This window comes from Notechis scutatus, chromosome 1 (genome assembly GCF_049901735.1).
Source record: "Notechis scutatus isolate UNSWTSFEM ecotype Mainland chromosome 1, rNotScu1.2, whole genome shotgun sequence".
In the NCBI taxonomy this organism is placed as follows: Eukaryota; Metazoa; Chordata; class Lepidosauria; order Squamata; family Elapidae; genus Notechis; species Notechis scutatus.
The window spans coordinates 116186909-116214001 of NC_142009.1; the positions used below are offsets into that span (position 1 = coordinate 116186909).

Consider the following 27093-nt stretch of genomic DNA (forward strand, 5'->3'; position numbering starts at 1 on the left):
ACGGGGAAAATGCTGTCCAAAAAGAAAGCTGCAAAGGATGAATAAAGAGCTGTGAAATACAAAATACATTACAGTAATTACCACAACAGCATACCTTTTACCAGATCTTAGATATTTCCCTCTTCCTTTATGTATGTAATATTTCCAACTTTTAGGAATTAGTACATTTGTTTCTACCTGGAAACCACTTCTGGACTTTGTGCTTGAGGTGGAAAGAAATGCAACCTTGATTTTGGATTTTAGTATTTAGATAGGTTTGTTGTTATAGAAATGGTTAGTTTACACTATTTTGTAAAAGTAAAAAATTGAATTTTGATCTTACTGCCTTATTCTACTGCACCAGAGTGAGTCGGAAGTCAATGCCTTGACTGCCAATAAGATCTGCCTTGGGTAGGGGGTTGGCCTAAAAGATCTCCGTGGTCCCTTCCAACCCTAGGATTCTATGATTCTAATAGAGATACCCCAGAACATGTCCACCTTCCCAGATCTGGTGGAATAAGCAGAAACAATCATCAACATTATCAAATAACAATGGTGTTTTCAATAATCATTCATATTTTTTTGAGTTATGTCATTCAGTGTGGAAATACCCACAAATTAACTTACCATTAACCTACAGTTGTCCCATCATTTTTAAAAAAGTACTTTTTCAAAGCTAAACTTTAGCTTTGAAAATTAAACAAAAAAACTAATAGGAGGAAGTTTAGCACAGAGAAATGGCTTCAAAAATGGTCAAATATTAAGATGACTGATAATTTGAGAGAAAGCACAGATTTTGCTTGACCACTGGGCAAATAATAATAATAATAAACACCAACTAATATCTCAGGGGCTGCCACAAAGAAGGGGGAGTCAAGCTATTCTCCAAAGCACCTGAGGGCAGGACAAGAAGAATGGATGGAAACTAACCAAGGAGAGAAGCAACTTAAAACTAAGGAGAAATTTCCTGACAGTTAGAACTATTAATCAGTGGAACAACTTGCCTCCAGAAGTTGGGAATGCTCCAATGCTGGAATTTTTTTTTTTAAAAAAATGTTGGATAACCATTTGTCTGAAGTGATGTAGGGTTTCCTGCCTAAGCAGGGGGTTGGACTAGAAGACCTCCAAGGTACCTTCCAACTCCGTTATTCTATTTTATTTTATTTTAATCTTGGGCATTATGTATTTTTTAAAGCTGTATGCTATAATTTTAATGACATTTTTTTGGTATGCATCTATGAGAATCTGTTTGAAGAATCAGAAGAACAGGAAAATATTCTAAATAAATGCCTGCCATAATTCAATGGGCAGCAACTTCAGCTTATAAACCAAGTGGCACCAAGACGTCACCTCTTTCCTAACACCACCAGAGTGAGTAAGATTAACCTCAGGAGAGATAGGGAGATATTTCGTCCTTCCTCGTTTACATTTGAGAATTCCCAAACGGAGTAGCTATTCTACTACCGGAATAATTTGCATAAAGCCACCCCGCATACTATCCGCACACAACCTCCCCTCAACAGACCAAGGCGCTGCCATCGACCCAGGGCGACATCTGTGCAAACCTCTCGGGTGCCTTTTAAAAACAGAGCCGCCTCCCTCTCATAAAGGTGAAAACAACATTATTTGGCGATCAGACGAAGCTGGGGGGGAGGGAGGAAAGTGGACGTGTCCAAATCGTGTCGCCACCCCTTCAAAGATCGCATCTGGCGACGCTTAAAGAGATCCCAAGTTCGCCGAGGCGATGTGACCTGAGCATCTCGCCTTTTTCTCACGTCTCCCACCGAATGACTAGTGCGATCACACTTCCTCCCTTGCATTTTGCACGAAGAGAACTAGGTTGCGCGTTCTCTTGCTCCTTTACGCGTTAAGAGAAGGTTACACTTACCCTCCCACGTTTTCCCTCCTTTCCCTCCACTCGCCAGGCGCGCACTCGCGATCTTCTCCACAGAAGTCCGCCGCCCAATCTCCAGACGGCTTTCATTCATAAGACGCTGGGCGCCGCAGAGAAACAACCGGCACTTTCTCAGCCTGCCTTGCAGCAGCCATACCGCCTTCCCCCGCGCAACCAAGCCGGCGCCTCTCAGCCGGTTCGAGTTTCCTGAGGCGTTTCTCAGCTGCCCTCTAGCGGAGGTCCGGATATTGCAGCCCAGATCCGGTAGGCAACCAACAGAAGAATCCGTAAAAGTTGTTGTTAATCCAAAGTGAGGACAAGAGGTCCAGCAATCGGCCTCAGACTTGGCAAATTAAGATAATGAAACGGTGAATGGATTCCACCCACTTTGCTGTTAGTCGTTCTTTAACTTTTTCTTTCCATCTTTCCCGGCGTTATAGACTTCTCAAAGCAGCCTTGTCTTCTTATATTGTGCCCAAAAGATGATACTTTGAACCTTATCGTTGTTTGCCTCAAGGGGGAATTCTGGATTGCTTCATTCTGTGATCCATTTGTTTTCTGGTCAGTTTTTGGAGTCTTTTCCAACACCATTAAGGAAGCCTCGTCCTCGATCATGCTTTTTCAAAGTCCCATTTTTGCTACTATGGTGTCACAAAAATAAACATCGTCCACACAATTCTAATCTTTGTTGGTATAGAGACAGCTATTTATCTGTTTGTTTTGTCAAACATGTACAAGATAACAGGTGTAAGTATAAATATAAACATGAACAAAGGAAGTAAATACAGATAAGTGGGGATAGTAAGATAGAATGGTAGGCACACTGGTGCGCTTATGCACGCCCCCTCATTAGTGGTGGGATTCAAAAAATTTTACTACCGATTCTGTGGGCATGGCTTGGTGGGCATGGCAGGGGAAGGATACTGTAAAATTTATTTTATTTATTTATTTTATTTATTTGATTTGCCAATTGTTTACAAGATAATAAGTATAAATGTATACATAGTTGTGAATACATGAAATGGGTACATATAAGAAAAATAAAAGAATAAGAGAAACAATAGGACAGGGACGGTAGGCACGTTGGTGCGCTTATGCACGCCCCTACAGGCCTCTTAGGAAAGGGGTGAGGTCAATAGTAGACAGTCTAAGGTTAAAGTTTTTGGGGTTTGGGGAAGAAACTACAGAGTCGGGTAGAGTATTCCAGACATTGACCACTCTATTGCTGAAGTCGTATTTCCTGCAATCAAGTTTGGTGCGGTTTACTTTGAGTTTGTATCTATTGTGTGCTCTTGTGTTGTTATGGTTGAAGCTGAAGTATTCATTGACAGGTAGGACATTGCAATGTATGATTTTATATACCATGCTTAAGTCAGACCGAAGACGGCGTAATTCAAGGTTTTCTAGTTCTAGAATTTCAAGTCTGGTGGCATAAGGTATTCTACAACGAGTAGAGGAGTGGAGAACTCTTCTTGTGAAATATTTCTGGACTTTCTCAATTGTGCTAATATCAGATACGTAATGTGGGTTCCAGACTGATGAACTGTATTCGAGTATTGGTCTAGCTATCTCCAATCAGTGGTGGTATTTGCCAATTTTCTGAACTACCCAAAATTTCCATTAATAGTTCTCCAGAACTGGTCAGAACCTGCTGAATACCCACCTCTGCCCCACATCACAACAATCTGTGTATGTTTTCCAAGGCCCTTCATTGCCATCCCAACAAGTGCCAATCTATGATTTATTTCTTGACTGCCAATCCTAGCATACAGAAGTTACCTGTCACTTCAGTAACCGCATTCTCATTTCAAAGGCTGGACGTCATATTTATCCATCTCATAGAACTTTGCAGTTTTCAATATCCTTCTGCAGTTGCAAGACATCACTTTAAAATACTTCCTCAACTATTTAAGATGAAGGAAAAAGGAAATGCAATCTCGGAAATTATATGAATCAAAAAATGTACATGCACACATGTTCCCTCCGTGCTGCACAGCATTGTGGAGAGCTGTACATCTTTTTTTCTAAGTAATGATCTCACATTGACTTTTCTATTCCACTGAAGGATAAATTGTATCCACATCCTTTTCAATTCTGGAAGAGGCAGGTGGTTTACTTCACTTGTCTATGTTACTATGACAACAGGACTCCAGAGCAAGTTTGCGCTTATAGTCTTCAAAGGAAAAAAAAAAGATCTATGTTGGGAATGATACAGTGGTAATAAAAATTTATGTTGGAAAAAAAATGCAAGATTCCATCTATTTGGAACTCCTACCAGCAAGGCGCAAACACAACCCTATTGTTCTCATCTTGTTCCTAATTCTCAGCATCAGGTACCCAAGACAGAGTTCATGAATGTAAAGGATTATTTTGGTTATTAATTCAGGCAACCACAATTGTGTTTATCTAATAACCTTCTACAGCTTTTGTGAGTTATCACAATACTGTGCGGCAGCTAAACTCCACAGTTAAGTTGCATAACAAAAATTCCTATTCATTGGTGCCCACAGCATTGCTATTTTAAACTATCAAGTAATAACACAAACTTTTTCTTCACATTTGTTTTAATATTGTATTACTGTAGTATTACTGTGAATGAATAAAATTCTATAACCATCCCTGGATGTCCCATTTTTTGTATCCCAAACCAATTAGTTTTCTCAAAAATAAGTTCTAAGAATTCCCCTTTTAGATAAGCAGAGCTCCCTTTTAAGTTAACTGAGTTAACTACACACGTTTTAAAGATATTGCTAATCTTTTTTTGCACTCAACCTCTTCTAACTTGAAAATACACAACTCCCCCCCCCCCTTAATTTTCTATTACATTTTTGTGTGGACATCCTGTTTGACTGTAGCATTTTTTTTCCATCTGGAGCAAACTGTTAAGTTTTTTAAAACGTGTCTTTGTTTCTCTCAAGTCAGAGTGTTAATGTAACGATTACCATTTTCTATCAGTGATAAGGGTGAGGCACATATATTGTGGAGACCATTTTGTTACACTCATTGCTAGCGGAGGACAGAAGTTCCTAAACGTTTTGCCATCACACCACCCCTTTGTGCAGGGGTGGGCAATTAATATTCCCAAGGAGACACCTGAGAAACTGGGACAGTCGTGGAGGGCCGAACAAATACCCTGAAATTAATTCTGCTACCGGTGCTCATGTACTGAAGGACGAGGGAGCGTGGTCTCATCTTAACCCAGCTGCTGCTCTTCTGCCGCAGATGCAGAAAAAAATTTCTCTCAGCAGCTGACTGAACAATGTACTCAGCTTCTTTTACTGCCCCTTGTGGCATATGCTTATTTACATTTTATCTTCTAACTTCTAATTGACCTCATGCGGGGCCAGATGTGGCCCAAGGGCCATAAAATTCTCAGGTCTGCTTTAGTGTAATCTTAATGGCCACAACTTCTCTAGAAATCCAAACTCCAAAATGAATACAAATGAAAAATGAAAACAATACACTGAAACTTTGAGAAAACGGAATTTATTATAACAAAGCAATTAAAAGGTGCATCACACTTTCTCTGGATTCTGTTTGCACCTCCCCAAGGGAGGTTTCACCTCAGAGTTTGGAAAACTCTGACATTAACGCTGGGGTTAACCTCACACTGAACTGCAACAATGGTTAGGAAATACAATTGGACTTTGATAACCTATATATGAAGTCAAACAAACCACATCAATTCTTTATTTTGTAATTTGTTCAACACCCTTAATCTTGTAAAAGCCTTTTCATATTAATAGATTTTCTCTGACAATAGAAAAGAGACCAAGTATTTTAGTATAATCTGGAAAAAAAAACTTTTGAATTTTCTTCCTGTTTTCAGTCAAGGTTCAAGCTCTAGCAACTTGAAAAATATCCCAGATTTCTCCCTCAAGAGAGGAGGGGAACAATTTGGAGGAAGTGGGATCTCAAGGGGAGGGAAGAACCTTGATATGAAATTCAGTAAAAACTGGTTCCCTTTGAGAAATACAGCTATAGATTCATTGTGATACAGGCATACGTTTGCCCATCTTACTGTTGCTAAGTTTTATTATTAGCTATTTACATTTTTTAAATTATAGCATTAAAATCAATATTTCATTGACCCTGTTATACATTTTTCCACACTTTGATACAAAACAATCTTAAATATATTTCCGAAAAGAAGGCCAATGTCGTCAAGATGTTAAATTGTAGGCTCCTATCCAATTTCAGTCATTTTCAGAGTGGTGGTTGTGGAAAAGTAGAAAAGGGAAACATTGTACACATTGCCTTAAGCTCCTAGAGGAAAGAAGGATATAAATCTAATAGAGTTTCCCGATCAAGATTTCCAGAGCGAACTAATTTAAAATAAGTTCTTCAATTTTTCTCTAGAAGACTGTCTTGGAAGACTACCTATCTTCAGAAGGCCATCCTTCCAGAATATGGGATGTCAAGCAATTTTTAATCTCCTAAAGTCAATACAGAAGACTGAAATAATACAAATATTTCCTTTTAAAGTAACATTTCCTTGCTTTATTAGTCTTATACAAAAAGTAATTCATTATATAAAATTTATGTATTGTGAGTAAGAACACAAAGTTGACATTTGTAACACTAGAGCTTCATATGAATAGGATTATATTGTAACCAATCTTTTTCCTGAGTTAACCACTTTATATGTACTTTTCTAATATATTGCCAGTAAAGTGTTTTACAGTAACAAAGTTATAACTTAAGAAAAGGTATCTGGTGCTTATCAGTGCAAAGGAATGCTACTAAACCTCACTCAATGGAGGTTAGAGTTCATTCTGCTCAATGCATATAAAATGAGCTGATTTATCTAAAATATTTCAGTTGACATTGTAGCAAAGATAAATACAATTACAAATAAGCAAAATATAAAATTATTTCTTGACCGAGAATACAGAATTCAAGTACTTATATTAAAATGAACATTATTCATGCATAATATTTTCTTGCCGAACTTCAAAATGGAAGTAATAAATATGATGATGAAATACATGTACAGGAGTTCCAATGTTCTCTTTTTGTTATGTGGTAAAACAATGTACATCATTACCCGAGTGTCCAAGAGTTTTCAAAAGCCTGAAACAAAATATATTAAATGGAAAATTAATATAGGTTATGTGAAAATCTAGTTTGTGTGAAAAAAGTAATGTAAAAGTCTGTTTTAATTTCCTCATAATCTGTAAGATTATTAAAAGTATAATTTGGCAGGCATGCCAATTCTTAAGGTATGGAATGAAGAAGAGAACATTCATTTGTCACATTTACTCTTTTAAGTTTGTTTAAAGTTTTCATTTGACCTGTTTCACAATTGAAAACTAAATCAAAGTTCAATAGGAACTATAAACATAGTTCTTTTAAAAACAGTCTTTAACTAGAACTCTATTTTGAGTCAAAGAATTAATTTAGTGGTGCCAAGGTTTATTGAAAATTGCTTCCAAACAGACCCCTTGAATATTAGCATTAATTAATCATTCATACTGATAAATGTAAATATAAATCAGTCTGGTCAGTCATACAAAGGGTTGTACTTTTCTAATATATTGCCAGTAAGGTATTTTACAGTAACAAAGTTATAACTTAAGAAAAGGTATCTGGTGCTTATCAGTGCAAAGGAATGATACTAAAAGATGGCTTGTCCAATGAGCCATGGCTTAAGCAACAGCAATTACCAAAAATCATATGTACACTGGTATGGAGGTTACATACTTACAAACCTGAGTTAAAATGCTCATAAAATGCAATTGAACCCACAATGATTCAAACAGGAACTTGAGCTAATTGTGATATAAATTTGTCCATTTATTTAATATAGTCTTCTCTACTTATGCTCAAAACATTTCACATAATGTGTGAGTGTGAATGTTTCAGTTGTTTAAAATATGCAACGTACAAAATATGCAGTTGAACAGTATTTATCTCCTGTTCCCATTTCACTTACTGTATTCCTTGTTCCATAAATGGCAATGGACCGCAAATGCATATAAGTATTTTAGACTCATGTTTACTTCTTTTCACAAATTCAGAAAGCAAAGAGAGGGAGATTTTTCCTTGTTTGCCTGGCCATTCTTTCTTTGGCTCTGAGAGAACAAACTGAATGTCAAACCTGAGAAACAATAATTAAAGACACCAATGTTTAAAATGCACATTTCAAATGCTTAATCCACAGGCATTCCACCATCCTCATGTAAATACCAATTCCTGCAGAACAAAAAGGTACTTCTCCATTAGCAACTGCCATTTACAGTGACCGTCAGCAATTAAGATGGTGATGAAAAAGTAACTTTCCTACCAATCCTCATATTTAGGCCTTTCACAGGTCCATAAAGCCAAAGAAATGCTGAAGCAAGACCATAAGCACTTAGCAGCAACTTTGCTTAATCATTAAATTGCCAGTCCCAATCGTGGTTGCTAAATGAAAACTATCTGTACTTCCAGCAAGAAAGTGAATCAGGATCCTGATCCTGGATAGTTCTGCTCTATACTCTATACAGCTGGCACAACAATGCAACAAGTTGGGTCGAGAGTTGACCTTCCATTTGTCTAAAGGGCTGAGATCACTACTAAAAGGCAAACAGTCTTTCTCCTCACACTGCTACATTGTTCCGCAGAGTCTGTAATCTGAAGTAGATTTTTAGGGACATCAAAAAGACTAATGAACAATGAACATCCTATTCTCTTCCTTGTCCCAAAGGTGCTTTTTCAAGAGGCAAAACTGGACTTTCTTGTTTTTCTTTCAAGATGTTTTGCTTCTCATCCAAGAAGCTTCTTCTTGGATGAGAAGCAAAACCTCTTTGAAGGCATCTTTGGGACAACTATGACTTGGATGACTAAGAATCTTCAGACATTTATTCCCTTCCTTGAGCCAATCAGAGTGAATGACTGCTCACAAAAGGTCTGGATGCCCATTGAAAAGTTGATGTTAATAATTTTAATAATTTTAATTATTAAAATAATAATTTTAATAATGTGCTAGGACAGCCACTTATTTGAAGTATTAATTATTTTCAAGCATTTTGGCTGTCTGCTTTTAGAACATACTACAGAGGTAATTAACTTTGCTCTCAAGTCTTCCTGGCCTTATGCTCCTAAGAATTGAGTATCTATATAAAACTTCAAAGTAAAACATGTTAGCTTTGCATACAGGAGTGGATATCATCCATTCTTATTCGCCTTACCTTCATCCAACACTGACAATTCACTTATTTAACTCAGTGTGTGTGTGTTTGTGTGTGTTAATATATATGAAAACAAATTTTATATATATATATATATATATATATATATATATATATATATATATATATATATATATATATATATACACACACACACACACCACCATACACACATACACACACACATATACATACATACATACATACATATATATATATATATATATATATATATATATATATATATATACATATATATATATACATACATACACATACACACATATATAAAATCCCAGAATGCCATAGTTATTAGCATATGTGTTGTATGAATGCTTATATACATATCAGCATATATACAATAGACCTTGTGATGAGATGGCCAGTGAACAAACTTAATAAATAAAAATACTGTATGCTAGAGATATCAGAAAGACATAGAATGCGGTCACAAAGTTCAGAAACAATAAAAAATAATTATGTTTATTATTCTAGAAGGCAAGGCATGGAACAATGAATTTTGATAGTAGAACAAAATTCAAAGAAAGTCAGAGTTCTCCCTCCACTGTCCAAGATGGATGGCCATTTAACATGGATGCTTTAATTGGATTTCTGAATGGGACAGGGGCTCAGATTTGGCAGCCTAAGTGGTCCTCTTCCAATTCCACTGATGTTTCCCCAAAAGAGGTCCCTGCTTAAATTTTGAGCTTTTGTATCACATTCTTATATTGTGAACAGCAGACAGGGCTTCAATGTATAAGGATTTAAAAAAAAAATACAAAATCATTGTATACATCAGTTTCTGAAAACTATTAATTACCTCATGTCCTTAAGGGCTAACTGCTCCAGCTGACTTTTCCAAAGTATATCATCTTCTGTTTTGTTGAAGAACATCATTTTTACTGCCCTTAAGAGGATAGTTCAATATTTAATGTTCAGCTTTTAAACACATACAGTATTCTTTGAAAAACACAACCCTGAACACCTCAGTAAGAATTCCCAGAATGCCATTAGCTAATCCACTTATTCAACTCTAGTAGCAGGTCTCTGAAACACACAAAAAATAGTAAGATGTGATGATTCCAGCTTTCTGTTTGCCCCTTCTTAGCTAATAGCCCTTCTGCCCATTTGAACAATACAGTACCCTCTATAACTGGCACTTTGGGAAGACAACTGAGTCCCTTATAAACTTACTGAGAAAAAGGGGGCCACCTATCTATCCACTGGGACAATCCTTCCCATCCCACTTTGTTCTCTTTCTTGAAGGGAAAGAGAACAGATTAATCCTTCTCAACTGTTTTCTCATTTTGTGGGGTTTGTAACTCTAGTCTTTTAAAAATAGAAGTAGACTCATTTTTCATTATTCCTCCAATATTATTAAACATGGAAAGCCCATATTTAAGAAAGCAGGAGCCAGGTTTAGTCTGGAGTTATAAGGAGTCAACAAAGGCAATAAAATTAGACCAAGGTTATTTCGTGTTTTTATTTCAGCAACTTGATTGCCATAAAGAACAGGAATCTCATGGCATCTGGGCCATGGGCTAAAATGCTTTTATGATGGTTATGATGTGATTTTCACCTATGCCAGGAAAGTTGCTATTCTAGCCAAACATTAGAAAGGGTATAGATAAAAAAAATAAATTCTCTAGACTATAATCATTGTGTTCCGAGGGAAGGAGAGGGAGGGAGGGAAGGAGGGAGGAAGGAAGGAAGGAAAAAAGAGCATTTTCCCCAGATGCCCTCAAGGTGGCACTGCTGGATAAAGTAGAATTGTATTAAGATTTCCCAAGAAAAAGTGGGTGAAAAGCCAGTGTGATCAGCAAGATTTATTAAAGGGAAATATTTACAGTAATGCTCCCTGTGACAGACAACGGGAAGGTACGCTGAGTTCTGTCCATGCCAAGGGACAGGTTTGTTGAGTTTTATTACCATAAAACAAGTTGCGTGAGAAGCTGGTGCTTTATTAGCAAAATGCCTTGCCTATGAATTTTTCAGTGGCTCTTCCTTCATCTGGCATTCCCAGATACAGTCTGTGTGGTGCTGTGCATCTCACTATTTATTGCATGCAGCGGTAAAAACTGGTGCTAGCTTGGTTCGGGCATACAAATAGTAAAATAAAAACAGAATAGGTTGTAATAGGTTGAAGTTACACTTTGCTTTCTGTGTAAAGAATTTTGTCTTTACGAGGAGCTTAAAGGATCTTGTTGATGGAATGGGGGAGGCAGCTCAGTGCTGGTTTCTCCCTTTTGCTGTTGTGATGGTATGTGGCAATGACCTTGGGAAACAAGGAGGAAGAGCTGCAGATCAATAAACTGGCATGTAAAAGTATATGCTGGCAATCATTATTATGAAGTTAGTCACTCATCAGTTACTTCAACAGTATAGTTTATTTGAAGCAATATAAGGAAAAGGCTTTGAATGCCCCCAAATGAACAGGAAACTTCTAGAACAGAAAGATACCTGAGGGTAGTACTATTACTCAAAGCATAATTGAGAAGTTTAACCATTGGTGTGAATCCGGTGCCTGCTGCCAATAAAAGCAAATCTTCTACATCTTCCAGTTGTGATTTTCTAAAAATACCTTCAGAATTACTCAAAGAAATATAGTCTCCTGTTAAAAAACAAAATAGGACAGATATAGAACAATAAATGATAAGATTAGAAAATCATGATACCTCTATTCCCTACGTACAAGTTAGCATCACCACAGGTATTCTACAGAAAATAATAGAACAAATGAAATTGGGCAATATTGCAGTCTACACAATACTATTCTTTTAAAAAATGCATAATATATTTTGAAAATATTTGAAAAATGAAAAAAATAATAATAGATTTTGAGATGCTCTGAGAGAGGAAGAAAAACGTCCGTCATACCTATTTGTAAACTGTCAAGCACCGGTGTAAAAAGTCCTCCAGGATAAATTTTAATCATAAAAAATATTTGTGCCTTATCATTGAAAGAAAGGATTTTGAATGGTGATACCAAGCAAGATAATACTGGTGTGTAAGGCTTGACTATCTCTGTACCTAAAGACAGTGCAAAAGAAAAATCCATAATAATAAGCATTAAATATTCCAAACAGCTTTAGTGCAAAAAGGTACAAATATTAAGAACAAACGTATTAATATCCAGATGAATAATGAGAACCATAAACTAAGTGCGACATTCATGAACAATTTATTTCTAAATAAGCCAAAAATCTATGCATGATCATGCTATAAACTAAATGTTAAATGTTATATTATTTTGTTTGATTAGAATATTTCTTCTATCATATTTACTATCAACCTGTTTTGTATATTTGTCTCTACCCATCCTATCCAATTTATGCTATTACGGTACTTTTGGCCAAGGAATTTGTTAAAATGTTAAATCACCGGACTGCAGAAAATACCTTACAATACTGCATTATCATCAAATAGATGAGCAAAAAAACCCAGCTGTATGATACAATGCATAAGATATATGTTTTTCCCTTAGTAAAAGAATCAACTCCTTGTGCTTTCCTTGAAAATCAGAATTAGGACCAATAAAATCTAGAAGTAGGGTAAGATTTTCATTCCCATTACCTGTAATAGTTTGTTTGAGGTAAAGATGGTGTCCCACTGGCACTTGGAGATGAGTTCCTGGTGGTAACTCTACGCAGAACAGTCTAGTATCATGAGTGACATTTGTTTTTGACAACAGCTTGCATTTCCTGTAATACAAACCTTAGAAACACAGAAACCGAGGAATTAACTGAATTCACTTTGCTCAAGTATTAACACTTTTAAACGTTCATGCTTCAAATACATTTAAAATCTTTGTTCCTTTTAGGAATTTCAGAAATAAATTTCTCAGTGACCTGAACTCTCTTTACAGAAACAGAATGAAAATTCTAAATCTAAGTCATTGAAATCCTCTGCCTCTTACAAAGTATATCAAGCAAGTATTCTGCTCACCACTATTTTTCATATATTGCATTAACATTTTAATCTCAAAATATTAACATTTATATTTACTGGCATATTAATAATGCCAATATGTTCAAATTCTTGAGATATGGATTCAAAGTACATTTCTAGCCAAAAGGTCTGGTCCACATATTCAGGTCTTACGGTGGAAAACAAATCAATTACAGACACGATGATGCAAAGGTACAAACTAATGCTATGCCTGTGTAGCAGATAAAAACCACTTTTTCTCCGAGTGGTGAACTAAACTGTCACAGTGAGTCTAATCCTAGACAATGGTCTAATCCTCGTTCATGTTGCTTTTTCATACAGATTCTCCTGAAAATTTGTTCGGAAATAAGTGTGTCAGGCTACTGCTAATCAATGCTTCAACAAAAGCAAGGGTGAACAGAAGGTAGACAGAAACTCCAGGCACAATTAGGGGACTATCACTATTTCTCTTGTTTTCGAGGCACTTCTTTATATCTTCAGAGCGTTTGTCAATATCAAAGACGCTCTCTCTTCCCTATCATTCTGCTTCCGGCCAAAGCAAAATCACAAGTTTGACAGACATCCTGTTTTATTAATGGGACCTGTTATTATCTAAACTGCCTACAGTTGCTCGGAGGCACTGATGTTCTGAGCTACGCAGTGTACACAATTATGTACAATTCCGCCAAAGAGCATCTCCTAAAACTGGCACATCCATGCAGGTATTGATTCAGATCCTGTAGAGAGAGGCTAGGTCAAAACCAAGTAGGGAAGGCATTCAAGGGATGATGTTAATTATCGTTGAGATGCGGTAATACAATCTGAAAAGCCAGCCCCAGGCTTTTTCTATCCCATCTGATACTAAACACACTTAAAGTGGGGTTATTTCGAGTTTCTTTTTCATGACCTCCTCTTCCTCCTCAAGACTGTGTAATCTTTTCTGCGTGTCCCACCTTAATGGCTTGCCCCGGCTTTCCTGAAGGTCAACTCTATATTCCTTCACAGATGTGTCTGGAATACTCTACCCGACTCTGTAGTTTCTTCCCCAAACCCCAAAAACTTTAACCTTAGACCGTCTACTATTGACCTCACCCCTTTCCTAAGAGGTCTGTAGGGGGCGTGCATAAGCGCACCAATGTGCCTACCGTCCCTGTCCTATTGTTTCTCTTATTCTTCTTTTATTTTTCTTATATGTACCCATTTCATGTATTCACAACTATGTATACACTTATACTTATTATCTTGTAAACAATTGGCAAATCAAATAAATAAAAATAAATAAATAAATAAAAAATAAAAAAATAAAATGTATAGAATGGGAACAGGAATTTCTTTTATACCCTAAAATTAAAACGAGGTGTGCAGAAATGAACTTCTGAGTAGAACAATAAAATGTATTACCTCTATCTGTACATTTGACAAAAGAATTATGGTTCTTTAGAGGCTGCCCAAGTTTTTTCCAGGACAAATCTTCTTTCTTCTTCAAAACAAATTCCACTTTTCCCACTTTTTCAGAAATCTGTACTAAAAATATACATAGTATTGTTCTATAGCAATACACCTACAACATTTTGCACAGGTAATGCCATTTTACAAATCCCTATCCATCAGTGCTGCTGGAGGGCAACTTCATTCAGTCTCTTAAAATGGAAGGTGTAGTACAGGTAGGCCTCCACTTACAACCAATTGAGTCCAACATTTCTGTTGCTAAGTGAGACATTTGTTAAGTACGTTTTGCCCCATTTTACGATCTTTCATGCCACATTTGTTAAGTGAATCACTGCAGTTGTTAAGTTAGTAACACGGTTGTTAAGTGAATCTGGATTTCCCCTCCCCGTTGACTTTACTTGTCAGAAGGTCATAAAAGGTGATCGCTCACATGATCCCAGGCCATTACAAGGGTCATAAATGCGAGTCAGTTGCCAACTGTCTGAATTTTGTTCACCTGACCATGGGGGGTGCTGTAACGGTCGTAAGTGTGAAAAATGGCCATAAGTTACTTTTTTCAGGGAAGTTGTCACTTTGAAGAGTCGCTAAATGAACTGTTTTAACCCTGCATTACTGAATGAAACTTTTTTTTTATACATAGATAAAACTTCCAAAATATCTGTGTGCCGTAGTCTGAAAGCACATATTTACAGTTAAGCTGTTTTTGGATTAGATCCCTTTGCAAGGTTATAGAATACAAATGTATACAATAAAAAAATAAAAAACAAAATATAAAGCCAGAAAATCTTGGGGGGCAGTGCTGACTCCTGGTGATCACCTGAACAAATCCCTGCAAAGGTTTTTCAGAAGTGGATTAGCCTTTGCCTCCATCTTACAACCGAGAGAGAATGACTGACCCGAGTTGGTTTAGCTTAGGTTCAATTTTGTTCTTGTGGGGTCCTGGATGCCCTCTGAGCCTTGACCATTTTCTTGCAGACTTTTCATTACCAAACTAGGTAACATCATCGTTCTCTGATGATATTGTTATTCTTGTGTATTCTGGCCCTATTTTTGTGATCTTTTAGACCAGGGGTCTCCAACTTTGGCAACTTTAAGCCTGGCGGACTTCAACTCCCAGAATTCCCCAGCCAGCAAAACTGGCTGGGGAATTCTGGGAGTTGAAGTCCGCCAGGCTTAAAGTTGCCAAGGTTGGAGACCCCTGTTTTAGACTAAAGAAGAAAGATTTTTTTAAAAAAACCACCTCTGACTTGATTCTAGTATTAGTTTTGGAATGTGGAACTGTTGTAAAATTATATCTATTCCAATATAATATAATTTGTAGGAATAGTGAAGTGTCTTTTTGCTTTAGCATTTTGCAAATTCCTCAGTTTTATACTTTGGAAGCTTTCAATAAATTCTTTGTTCCTGCTTTCCTTCTATTGTTTTTTTTTTCTTTTTCCACTCTCTAATTATTTTTAAAAAAATTAAAAATACCTGGAAAAAAATAATCAAAATGGAATATTCATATTACATCAGCTTTTGAGTATGTTAATCAGATAAAGCGAAAAAATCATGTTTGAACCACAAAATAATGGATTTACTTACCTATCATATCTTCATAAACTGCGTAACTCAGTTCTGAAACAGATCCATATAATTTGGTTTAAAAGTCTTTAATTTACGTAAGATTATTAGTTATAAAGTCTGTTAAGCACTAAGGTAAAAAGAAAATATGAAACTGTTTAAACATGGATCATGTTGTATTTCAGTTTATGAAAGTCTGTACAATGAAAACTTACACAACGAGCTATTTGCCACAACTCCATTACTACATGAATGAGCCTTAGATTTGTGGAGTTTTCCTCTTTCCATGGTATGTAATAATTCCAAAACTGTTTTTGTATGTAAAACAGGCTTATACTAACCTGGAAAAAACAAATTTGGAGCAACCACTCATGTGTAATAAAGAGCTTTGATAAAATGTATGCAAACCAGAGTTTTTCATGTAGCATCAAATCCCTGAACCCGAGCAAGAAGTGAGCATATCTGGAACTCTAATTTCCCTGGGAAAAAGAATGGATAACCCAGTGGTAGATCAGTTATGCTGTATTCCGAGTTAAATCCATGGTTTATTTAAGATGGACTTGGAAACACTCCAACATAAAATTTAGAGAATTGCTGCTTCTTATAGAAGACATTTCTGACCTACTTCAAACAATACTTCTTAGTATTTTCATGCAGCCTATATTTCTGCTCATTAGATGTGCCTAATGCAAAAAACCACAGGCATGCATTTTCCATTTGCTCCCAATTACTGAAATTCAGTACTTTGAAACTCAAATACTTTGGACACCTAATGAGAAGGAAGGACTCACTGGAGAAGAGCATAATGCTGGGAAAGATTGAGGGCAATAGAAGAATGGGATGACAGAGAATGAGGTGGCTTGATGGAGTCATTGAAGCAGTAGACGAGAACTTAAATGGACTCCAGAAGATGGTAGAGGACAGGAAGGCCTGGAGGAACGTTGTCCATGGGGTCATGATGGGTTGGACATGACTTCGCAACTAACAACAACAACAACTGAAATTCAGTATTGAGGAATCTGAAATTCTGTATTAATCTCATTTTTCAATTGGTTTAGGTGTTTTTTAAACATCTTGCTCAAGAGCAGAAACAAGTGCAAAGAAAAAAAAGCTCCAAGAATAAACAATTTTTCTTCTATCACAGAGTATAGCACATTTTACATGATTGGATCCTAGTCTTATGATATAAATGCAGCCTTCGCCACATACAAAAGCTGAAAAAAGCACATAATATTGGTATCCGCTGAACTGGTATTATTTTAATGCAGCCATAATCCATTTATTTATTGATAAAGTATGAATTATATCAATATGCCAATAAAGAGCTTACCAACATGTATAAGGTACGAGAAGTCTTTCACAATTATTTCTCCTCTTAAAGTACATTCTTGAATATCTGCTATCACCCATTCAGAATTCATATCCTTTCAGAGGGAAGGAAAATGGGGATGAGGTATAGACAGCTCTTACAACATTGTTCTACATCATTATCACTAGGCACAATCAATGGCACTTTACAAAGCAACAAGAAGCAACAAGAAGAAAGTGAGGATGAGGGAACTAAGTGAAGAATGCATATCTGGTTCAATTAAACTATTTAGGTTTAGTTTCAGAAGGTCATTTAAAAATGATAGAAATGTGATTTTTACAATAGTAAGAGAAGGGTCATACTAATAGTGTGGAAGTAAACTTCAGACATGTGAAGACAGCAAAAAAGATGCCTGAGGGAGGTGGGTGGTAGGTAGGTAGGTAGGTAGATAGATAGATAGATAGATAGATAGATAGATAGATAGATAGATAGATAGATAGATAGATAGATGAATAAATGTGTTCTCAAGAAATGAAGATACCTTTAAACATTTTAAAATAACAGAACTGAAAAGAAACAAAGGTCAAGCCTATACTGAAAAAAGAAAAGATTACAATATTGCAACTATTTTCTGTCAAATGATTTATTTACCTTTTGTTTAGTGTATATTACCACAGTGACTGAATCTTGTGTCTGGAACCAGTCATAACTGAAATAAATTGAGAAAATTGTAAATTTTTCTTTTAAAAAAATATGTGCCTCCACAGGGATTTTTCTTGATGTGTGATTTTTTATTAAATATTATTTAATTGTCAGGAATAATCATAGGAATAATCTTAGGCCTCCTTAAACTGAAGGAAAACATCACAAGAATTCTGATAAACAAATAAGATATTGAGACTTCTATTCTATCTTACCATCCATTTATAGAAGTAAATGTAAATAAATTGATATCAAAAATCACTTAAACATAAAACTTCCAGTCTCGTATTCTTATTTTGAACTACATTAGGTAATACACTGTTAACAATACATCAATTGTTTATGGAAATTTTCCAAGAGAGCTATTTAAGTACTGTGAACTGCAACTGAGTTGTGAAAACAAATAATTTGGCTTAACCGCTATTTATATAAACAATGTTTAATTCAAAGTATGAATCCTGACCGTATAAAATGGCTTCCTAGGTTCCTATACCCCATTAAGTTTTATAGGTAGAGTGGAGAATTAATTCTCAACCAAATCAACATTATGTGATCTGTTATGACCAGCAGACCTGTCTTGATGACTCTGAACCAATAGAAAACTTTAACACTTTGTGTCAGAGAACTAAACTAAAAATGTTACTTGCATCAGTCAATCTACAAATTGTGAGAATTAACCCCCAGATGTGGACAGTGGCTTGAAACTGTCTATATTCAGTTGATTGTCTGAAACAACTAAGCAATACTGGCATCATTAAAGGTGTATGACAGAAAACCTTGAACGTACTACTATATCATAATTATTCTGCAGCATCTGAAACAATGGACTACCATTGCTCAACATTTATACTTAGACTGATTTATCTTTTGGCTTTGAAGAAAACTCTTCCAAACAGCCCCAGATAGAAGAACCAAATATTTATCTATTCATTTTTCTGAAGCATACCCACAAGGCAGGAGAATGCTTCTGTGTAATGAGAATAATGCTTCTGAGCAAATGATAATAGATTTTTGCCATCCTGAGCTACCTACTCCAACATGAACATTCACAAGTCTAATTTTTTTTAAAAAATAATTATCCTTCCAAGGGACTTCATAATTAATCCTTCCAAGGGACTTCATAATTATCAACTCCAAGAGACTTCACAGAAATATTCATGCAGCTTTCTTGACAAAATGCAAAATGGTTTCCTGATGCCTTGTTTTCTTCTGACCTCTTAATCTATTCTATAGCGCTGGGCAATCTCTCACCCAAGCACTAGCAGACCAGACTCTGAAAAAAAAGTTAGGTTAAAATGGGGGGAAATTAATCTCTACAATATTGGCTGATTTGTTCCAATTACTAAATAAATTATATAATATACTTCTAATGTATTTTTAATCAGTCCTTCCTTAAAATAAATAGAATTTCACTTAATGCTGAAATATGACAATACCTGGGAAGTATTTCTTTGAAACGGTCGTCCAAAACTTTTTTTTCTGGAAGTATACCTATAAAATATAAGAAGTACAGTAATGTACAATGGTTAACATTATTCTAGCATTAAGAATTTATCAGACTAAATTACTCCTCAGGACAGCAGGAAAAACAATGGGGAGAATATATTCCTGATTTTCATGAACAATGGAGTTAGATGAAAAATACTATTAATTTTGTTATTTATCATTTTGTTGAAATAATCATAAAAACTGATGGAGATGGCTACTGGAAATAATTGAGAACTTCCATTTTCGAATTTGTTTGTTTAATATAAATATTTGATTACACAATCCTAGCATAAAAAGTGGGAGGGACATCACAGAACACCTTACACTAAACTATTATTGTTATTTAAATTTATTATGACCACCCACTCCAAATGTCTTGGGTGGCCTTTTGGGTGGACACAGAAATGTCCAGAACTACAGAAATGAGGAAAATATTGGCTTGCAGGTCACTTTTTAAAAAGCCACAGGAAATGGAAAAACCTCGCCATATAATTTCTTTTTATATCAGATGAATCATGAGTATTTGCATATCAATTATGTTGTATGTTGTCATTTCAAATTGTAAATAAAACTTTCAATATGTACAGCAGATGCATATTCAGAAACATCAGAAGTCATTAACAAGGTTGCTAAACAATCCTCACTGAAGAACCCATAAAAGAACTTACGCATTCTGGAAAAGCAACTTCGACCATACAACAACACTTTTTTTGTGCTTGCACAAACTCTCCTGAGTAGAGGGGTAAAAAGAGCACTAGCTCCAGTACATGCAAGGGGGACACAGTACAAACCTCAATACTGGGTAATGATTCTACGATAATCAGCTAAATATAATTTTCAAAACTTATTTCAACATCTTGGATTTCCTTACATAATCCTCTTTAGTCTGGCTTGACTTTAATAGTGGTGGAAAAAAACCCGTACATTGTCATGGTGCATTGGAGTTGTGTGTGTGTCAAATAAAGATTCACTCTTAGGCGTTTCCGAGTCTTAAAATTATGTTTGCATATTTTTCTTTTACTAAGATTATCATACCTAGATTATAAAAATCCAAACAACCATAAATCGGCAGCAAAGATAAATTATCAAGCGCTAATAAACATGTGTTGTTGAATGTGTTGTTGAAACTGCTGGCTAAAGAAACAGTCCTGGATAAGAAATAACAAAGCGGAAAAACAATTACAAAAAAATAAAAAAATCATTTTTATCATGTTGTGGGGAACTAGACAGCCTGTGTTATCATTTCAGTTGTGTCATAAATTCAGATATTTACCTAAATAGATTAACAGAATTATCACGGGTGGGATATTTAGCTAAATAGATCAACAAATTACCACGTGTGGGCAAAAGAACAGTGGAAGCAGGAGCAATTTCTGACTGGCTTCCCCACTGACTTTGCTTGTGGGAAGTTGGCAGGGAGAAAGTCAATGAGGAATGGTTGCAAGTTGCTTGGCTAAGTCTTCCCTACCTATGGTCATCCCCAAGTCCCTCTGCACTTGTGTCATGCCAGCTACTCATATACCCCTATGCACCCTCCCTAATTCATGCCGCTATCCTGCACATCATTCCTACGTGTACTTCACACACCCTGCCCCATCTACATTGTCTCTCCACACTTAAACCTTGCCACACTTCTCAGGCCCTCCCCTCGCACCCTCATGCACTGTCTCTAACCCTTACCTCTCCTCTTACATATCCTCTCATTCCCTTCCCTACCAGGCAGTAGCCACTTACCTGCCTGCTGGCCTTGGATTTACAACTTCCTGCCAGCTTCCCCAATAATTTTGCCTGGGGGAAGCTGGCAGGGAGTGTCAGAAATCATAACTGAGTTTAGATTTCCTATCGGCTTCCCCGTTGACAGGTGGGAATCTGTCAGGGAGCATTGGAAATAACAATCATGTGACTGTGGCTGACCAAAGCAGCACGGCATGTTGAAGTGGCCACAATTTTTCCAAATTTCAATCCAACAGAAGTAATGAGAGAATGGGAGTTTAGATTCTTCCTATAAGACCATTTGAGTGAACAAAACTGTTGCCCTATGATGCACCATTTCACCCAGTGGAAGATTACAAACAGACAAACCTACGCTTTAATTATTATATAGATGAAAGATAATAAAGGCAACCCTTTTCCTTGTGTTTGACATGTTATTAATATTAGTAGTAGTATTTTTAACAAATTTTAATGGATTATTTTTACTGTAATGAAGTATTGTACATCATAAAAATGGACCACCTTCTATTAATAACTTCTTCATAACACCTCTGATACTAACATAAGCCATTTCCCCACTAGTAATTTACAAAGCATCATACAGCTGCTGTTCTTGTCCTTGTTATTGTTATTTTGGCATAATGAAGACTAAATGGGTCAGGAAGATGCTTTCAATTGTTAGTAGAAAACAACTGTAGAACACCTAGTTTCTGGTCTTGATCCTTGACACCATTTCTTTTTCTTTTGTTTCTAGAAGGACGCTAAAAGGAAAACTTCTTCCTTCCTCTTCCTCTCTAGAAAATGTGCAGTCCATAATCTAAGTCTGTGATTTAGCCCAGAATAAATCCGAACATAAATACAAATCCAAAATAAACGCATTTAGAAAACAGCCAAGGACACTACATAAAGCAATACAATTGCCATGTTGGTTGCAGAAAAAGGTACCAGCAACATCAAAATTATTGTTCATTCTTACTGAAGGAAAGAAAACAAAGTCTCCACACCACAGTAAAATAACAAAATATACCACAATACTGTACATCCTCATTCACAGTAAAAGATGCTTCTATTTATTAACCATTATAGTTTTTTTTCAATGGAGCATGACCTGCTTTATTCTTTACAGACACTGAGGAATTTGATTAATTCTGGGATTCTAGTTTATTATAGTTTTTTTGATTTTGCAAAAGAATAGGAAAATGGTCATAGAAAAATAGAAGAGACCAAAAGGTCATCTGGTGATTTTAGCCATGCTAAAACAAGATTAGAAATAAATTTGGTTACTTGGCAATCTCTGGAAACTAACTGGATATTTACAATATTATTGTATCAGATTAAAAATTTGCACTTCTGCCTCTCTCTGTATGAATTACTGTAATACTAAAAATATAGGATACTTCAAGCTGACAGTTATGCCGAATTATCAATTCACCGCTACATTAAACAAATCAATGTATTTCAGAGCTACTCCATCCACAAGACAGTCCCTTTGTCTAATGAGATGCAAAAATCAGATTATAATGGCCTCCTTTTTCATTACACATAATCCTCGATTTACAATCGGGCACTTAACAACCTTTCCAAATTATGACAAACACAGGAAAGGTTACCTATAACCCATCCTCAAAGTTACACCTCACGTGCTCGCATTTTGGACCATTGGCACCTAGGTTCACACTTACAACCAGTTGCCAAGCATCCTTGTGATTGCCATTTGAAATTTCTCTGCTGGCTTCCCCAGAAAGTCAATGGGGAAGCTGGCAGGGAAGTTTTCAAGCTGCTGTTGCCTGGTAAAGGATTTGTCTCCCCTCTGTGAATTGAGGAGAGGGGATTCTTGCAGTGGGTTTGAGAAACAAAACCTGGATCATGAAGATCCAAGATTATTTTTTTCACCAGTCCAGCGTGGGAGTTCCCACCCGCCTTCAATGCACAGAATGAAACTATAGCACTGGGCTTACAGAACAGAAGCCTGGATTTTCAGGATCCAAGCTTTTTGCTTCAGCCCAACACTGGTGTTTCTCCCCTCCTCACCTCCATGCACAGAAGAGAACTCCAATACCGGCCTGAAAAAAGAAATTTGCATCCCGTATTATCCAAGTTTCTTTCCAACCTTTCTACAATTCAAAAACATCTAGGCTTCTAGACAGAAATGTTTCTGAATGGTAGAAAGACTAGTATATAGAGGGGAGGGAAACTCCTGTGGGGGGAGACCCCAAGTTTCCTTTCTCCGGCCCAGCGTTGTTCTCTTCTGCACATGGAAGAAAGAGTGGTAGACCAGAGAAACAAAACTTGGGATCTGATTTTCGTTCCTCTGATTCAACGCAGCTCTTTTCTGTGCACAGAATCGTCAAATTAAACTTTGATATGCATGTCTGCAACCCTTCCCATGCTCAGGAATATAATTTAGAACACAGGCATGGTTTAACAAAGGATCTAAAACATGCTCTGAATTTCCAGCCATTAATGATCTAATCGCCCAGTTAATGTAAAAGATATTTAAAATACCTCTGTAAAACAACTGCATGTTCTATGATAGACCAATATAAGCAAATAAAGTTATAACCTATTTAATAAACATTTTTTTAAAAAAATTGAGATCACTTATTTCTTGTTTCTTTAAAAATGCTGATGCCTTAACCAAATTTTGAATTTCAATCAAGATGAATATGTATCCTAGATAAAAGATATTTCTCTTGGGAAAGAATGAGTTTCTTGTAAAAGAAATCAATGTTAGGTATTAAATTGCCTAATTTAGAGAACATCTGTTTCCTCTTAGAAAAACATCTAAGTTCTTTTGCATTCCAGAAAATGATTAAAATATGTCAAAAATACACTTTAAGCAGTTATTAGAATCATAGATCAAAGGAAAAAATAATTACTTATTACTTGTGATAAATGTTTCAAATAGCTGGAAATGAAGCATAAACAATCACAAAGGGGAAAAAAACTCTGAAAACTAAAAAAAGATTTTTCAAACCAAAGGAAAATACAATGAAAAAAAGGGAACTGAAAAAAAGAAAAACAAAAAAATAATAAAAACTGTACTTTAGGGATTTACTCCTCACCTACCGCAAGCCTACCCCAAGCCTATCTTCCTCTAGAAAAATACTAAATATTTCAATACTACCACTTATTTTCTTCAGTTGATTCTAAAACAATAAGCTTCTGTCCAATTTAATAGGAATCATTGGAAAAAGAAAAGAAATTACTCCATTTTTGTTTTGTTGCTAAATGAATTTTACTGAATAACTTCTTCTAAACCATTTGTGTAGGCAGTTATGAAAAAAAAAATCATCTTTTAAAAATATTTCCTACCAAAGTTCCATTTGCTAAGAACCCACTTAGCAAGATATAAGCCATATATAAACCCATTCTATAAGATCTCAAAAATATATAAACCCATATTATAAGATCTCAAAAATCTCACAAAATAGGATTGGGAGTTTGTACTGAACAGAAACAGGTGTCTGTACAATAAGCACTTTTTATTTTATTGATTTATCAAATTTATCAAACTGCCCATCTCACTTTCAATTTTTAGCTTATTTTCGTTCCTGCTTCAGTTTTAAAAAACGCACTTATATTTCTCCATAAATACAGTTACAAACTAATTTTGCTCAACATTATAAGAAATATTTAAAAATCATAAATTTCTATCAACTGGGCCCTGTAACATCCTACTGAATGTCTTTCTTTTTTAAAACTGTTTCTCGTTCCTTTATATATTTCAAGTTGAGTCATCCTTGTTTTGTGTGAATCAATAATTAATGGGTTAGTGCTACCATTTTCTGACCTAAAATACCTCCTTCATCTCTGAAAAGCACTGTTTCACATAATGTAGTGAATTTTTTATAAATTCAGTTTTTTTCTAGAAGTCTATGGTTTTTTTTTAGTTTACTTTATTGTCATTGCACCTCGTACAACAAAATCAAACACCATCTTCAGTGCACATCATGACTATGACCATGAAAATAAACACAAACACACATTCTTCACCCTCCACACATTAAATCTAAAACCCCTGACACCGCACCAACACTGCACTATACAGCAGAATTCAAAAGAGCTACTGCCCTGGGATAGAGGCTGTTTTTCGGCCTATTTGTCCTTGTTTTTATTATTCTGTACCCTCTGCCAGATGGTAATAGTTCAAAAAAAGGGTTCCCAGGATGAGATGGATCTTTGAGAATGTTTTGAGCTTTCTTAAGGCAGCGGGACCTCTAAAGCTCTTCCAAAGAGGGGAGAGGGCAACCAATGATCTTCTGGGCAATGACGTTAACCCTCTGGAGTGCTTTCCAATCTGCCATTGTGCAATTGGCAAACCATACAGAGGTACAGTATGTTAAAATGCTCTCTATAATGCAGCGGTAGAAGGTCACCAGCAATTTTTAATTCAGTTGTTGTTTTCTGAGAAGTCTCAGATAGTATAAACTCTTCTGGGCCCTTTTGACCAGGGCTGCAATGTGGGCACCCCAGGTCAGGTCCTCTTTTAGGGTAACACCCAGAAACTTAAAACTGGCCACTTGCTCCACTCGGTCTCCATTGATAAGCAAGGGCTAGATGTCTGATCTGTTCCATAATTGATGGGGAAGTGCTTCTGAAGTGAAAAAGTCCCACCAAGTTTTCTCAGTTGCCTTTTCTACTCAGGGAATAATTTCAAAGCTAAAGCTCTGTACTGTTCTTCAGTTTGCTCAAGAAACGGTTTTTCCTCAGGAGGGGGTGATCCTTGTTTTATCTTTTCAACTTCAGACCTACCATTTATCACCACAAAGCAGCATTGTAAATGAAGTGAAACAAAAAAGATTGTCTGCTTACCAGATAAACTCTTAACTTGGGAACGATCTAGTACCAATTGATACCAAGCCAACCAGAAGTCCAAAAAAAGCCCAAATTAGAAGATTCTTCTACAGGTGGTCCTTAACTTACAACACTTCATTTAGTGAGTGTTCAAAGTTACAACTGACAAATGTGACTTATGACTGCTTTTCAGTTATAACCTGTGCAGCACCCCCGCGATCATGTGATCAAAATCCAGGTGCTTGGCAACTGGTCCATATTTATGACCATCGCTGTGTCCCGTGGCCATGTGATCCCCTTTTGCAACCTTCTGACAAGCAAAGTCAATGGGGAAGCCACATTCACTTAGCAACTGGGTTACTAACTTATCAATTGCAGTGATTCGCTTAACAGCTGTGGCAAAAACAGCCATAAAATGGGGCAAAACTCACTTAACAAATGCCTCACTTAACAACAGAAAATTTGGGCTCAATTGTGACTGTAAGTCGAGGACTACCTGTACAACGATGCAAAACTTTACCAAACAGAATCAACCACACTCTTACATTCGTAAATAAGCATGTTTCTATGTTATTATCTTTCTCTATTTTTAGGAGAGGTGGAGTAGAAGAAAGCGTAAATAAACTCCGCTATATGATATTCAAGAAAGGTAGTATAAGAGTTGGAAGTAAAAACAAGGGAGAAAATCAAGAGCAGAGCCATTGGAACAGACTTTCTGTAAAAAGGCCAAAAAAGAATTCATAACAGTACATTCTCATTCTCTCTTTTTTTAATAATGCTATTATTTTTAGACATGGCATAAACAGTAAGAATCGGGGGTAAAATATAATAAAAACCTAATTGCCAAGGCAAAGCATTTACTTCCTATGAAGCATGAGGCCTTTTTTCTCTCTCAAATTGTCTTATGCTTTTAAATGTACTTCAAGTCCCTTTTTGTTATTCACCGCCACACCTATGGAACATTGCGACCCAGTTGGTAGAAAGGATTACAATAGTGAACTGGAGATAGATGGTATGATATTTCAGTAGGAAATCCAGTACAGTACAAGATTTTGCTACTCCATAGATGAATTTCCTTTTCTATATTGTATGCAAAAAAA

The 27093-nt window shown here is 36.1% G+C and overlaps 1 protein-coding gene across 4 annotated transcripts in view; it reads right to left on the bottom strand.

Moving 5' to 3' along the window:
* Positions 1–5343: 5343 nt before the first annotated feature.
* CYB5R4 (cytochrome b5 reductase 4) overlaps positions 5344–27093 on the bottom strand; it is a 34450-nt gene continuing 12700 nt past the window's right edge. For 2 of the 4 annotated variants that reach the window (XM_087944017.1, XM_087944027.1), the window contains 11 exons: positions 19432–19486; positions 17945–18002; positions 17315–17408; positions 16006–16038; positions 14374–14496; positions 12619–12759; positions 11923–12075; positions 11506–11656; positions 9866–9952; positions 7809–7973; positions 5344–6946 (listed from right to left, as the gene is read on the bottom strand). In XM_087944017.1, coding sequence (XP_087800143.1) covers positions 6892–6946; positions 7809–7973; positions 9866–9952; positions 11506–11656; positions 11923–12075; positions 12619–12759; positions 14374–14496; positions 16006–16038; positions 17315–17408; positions 17945–18002; positions 19432–19486 — 1115 coding nt within the window. In that variant the 3' untranslated portion in view covers positions 5344–6891. Of the gene's footprint in view, positions 6947–7808; positions 7974–9865; positions 10093–11505; positions 11657–11922; positions 12076–12618; positions 12760–14373; positions 14497–16005; positions 16039–17314; positions 17409–17944; positions 18003–19431; positions 19487–27093 lie in introns of all 4 variants that reach the window. The other 2 variants (XR_015745412.1, XR_015745414.1) reach the window with 2 other exon arrangements.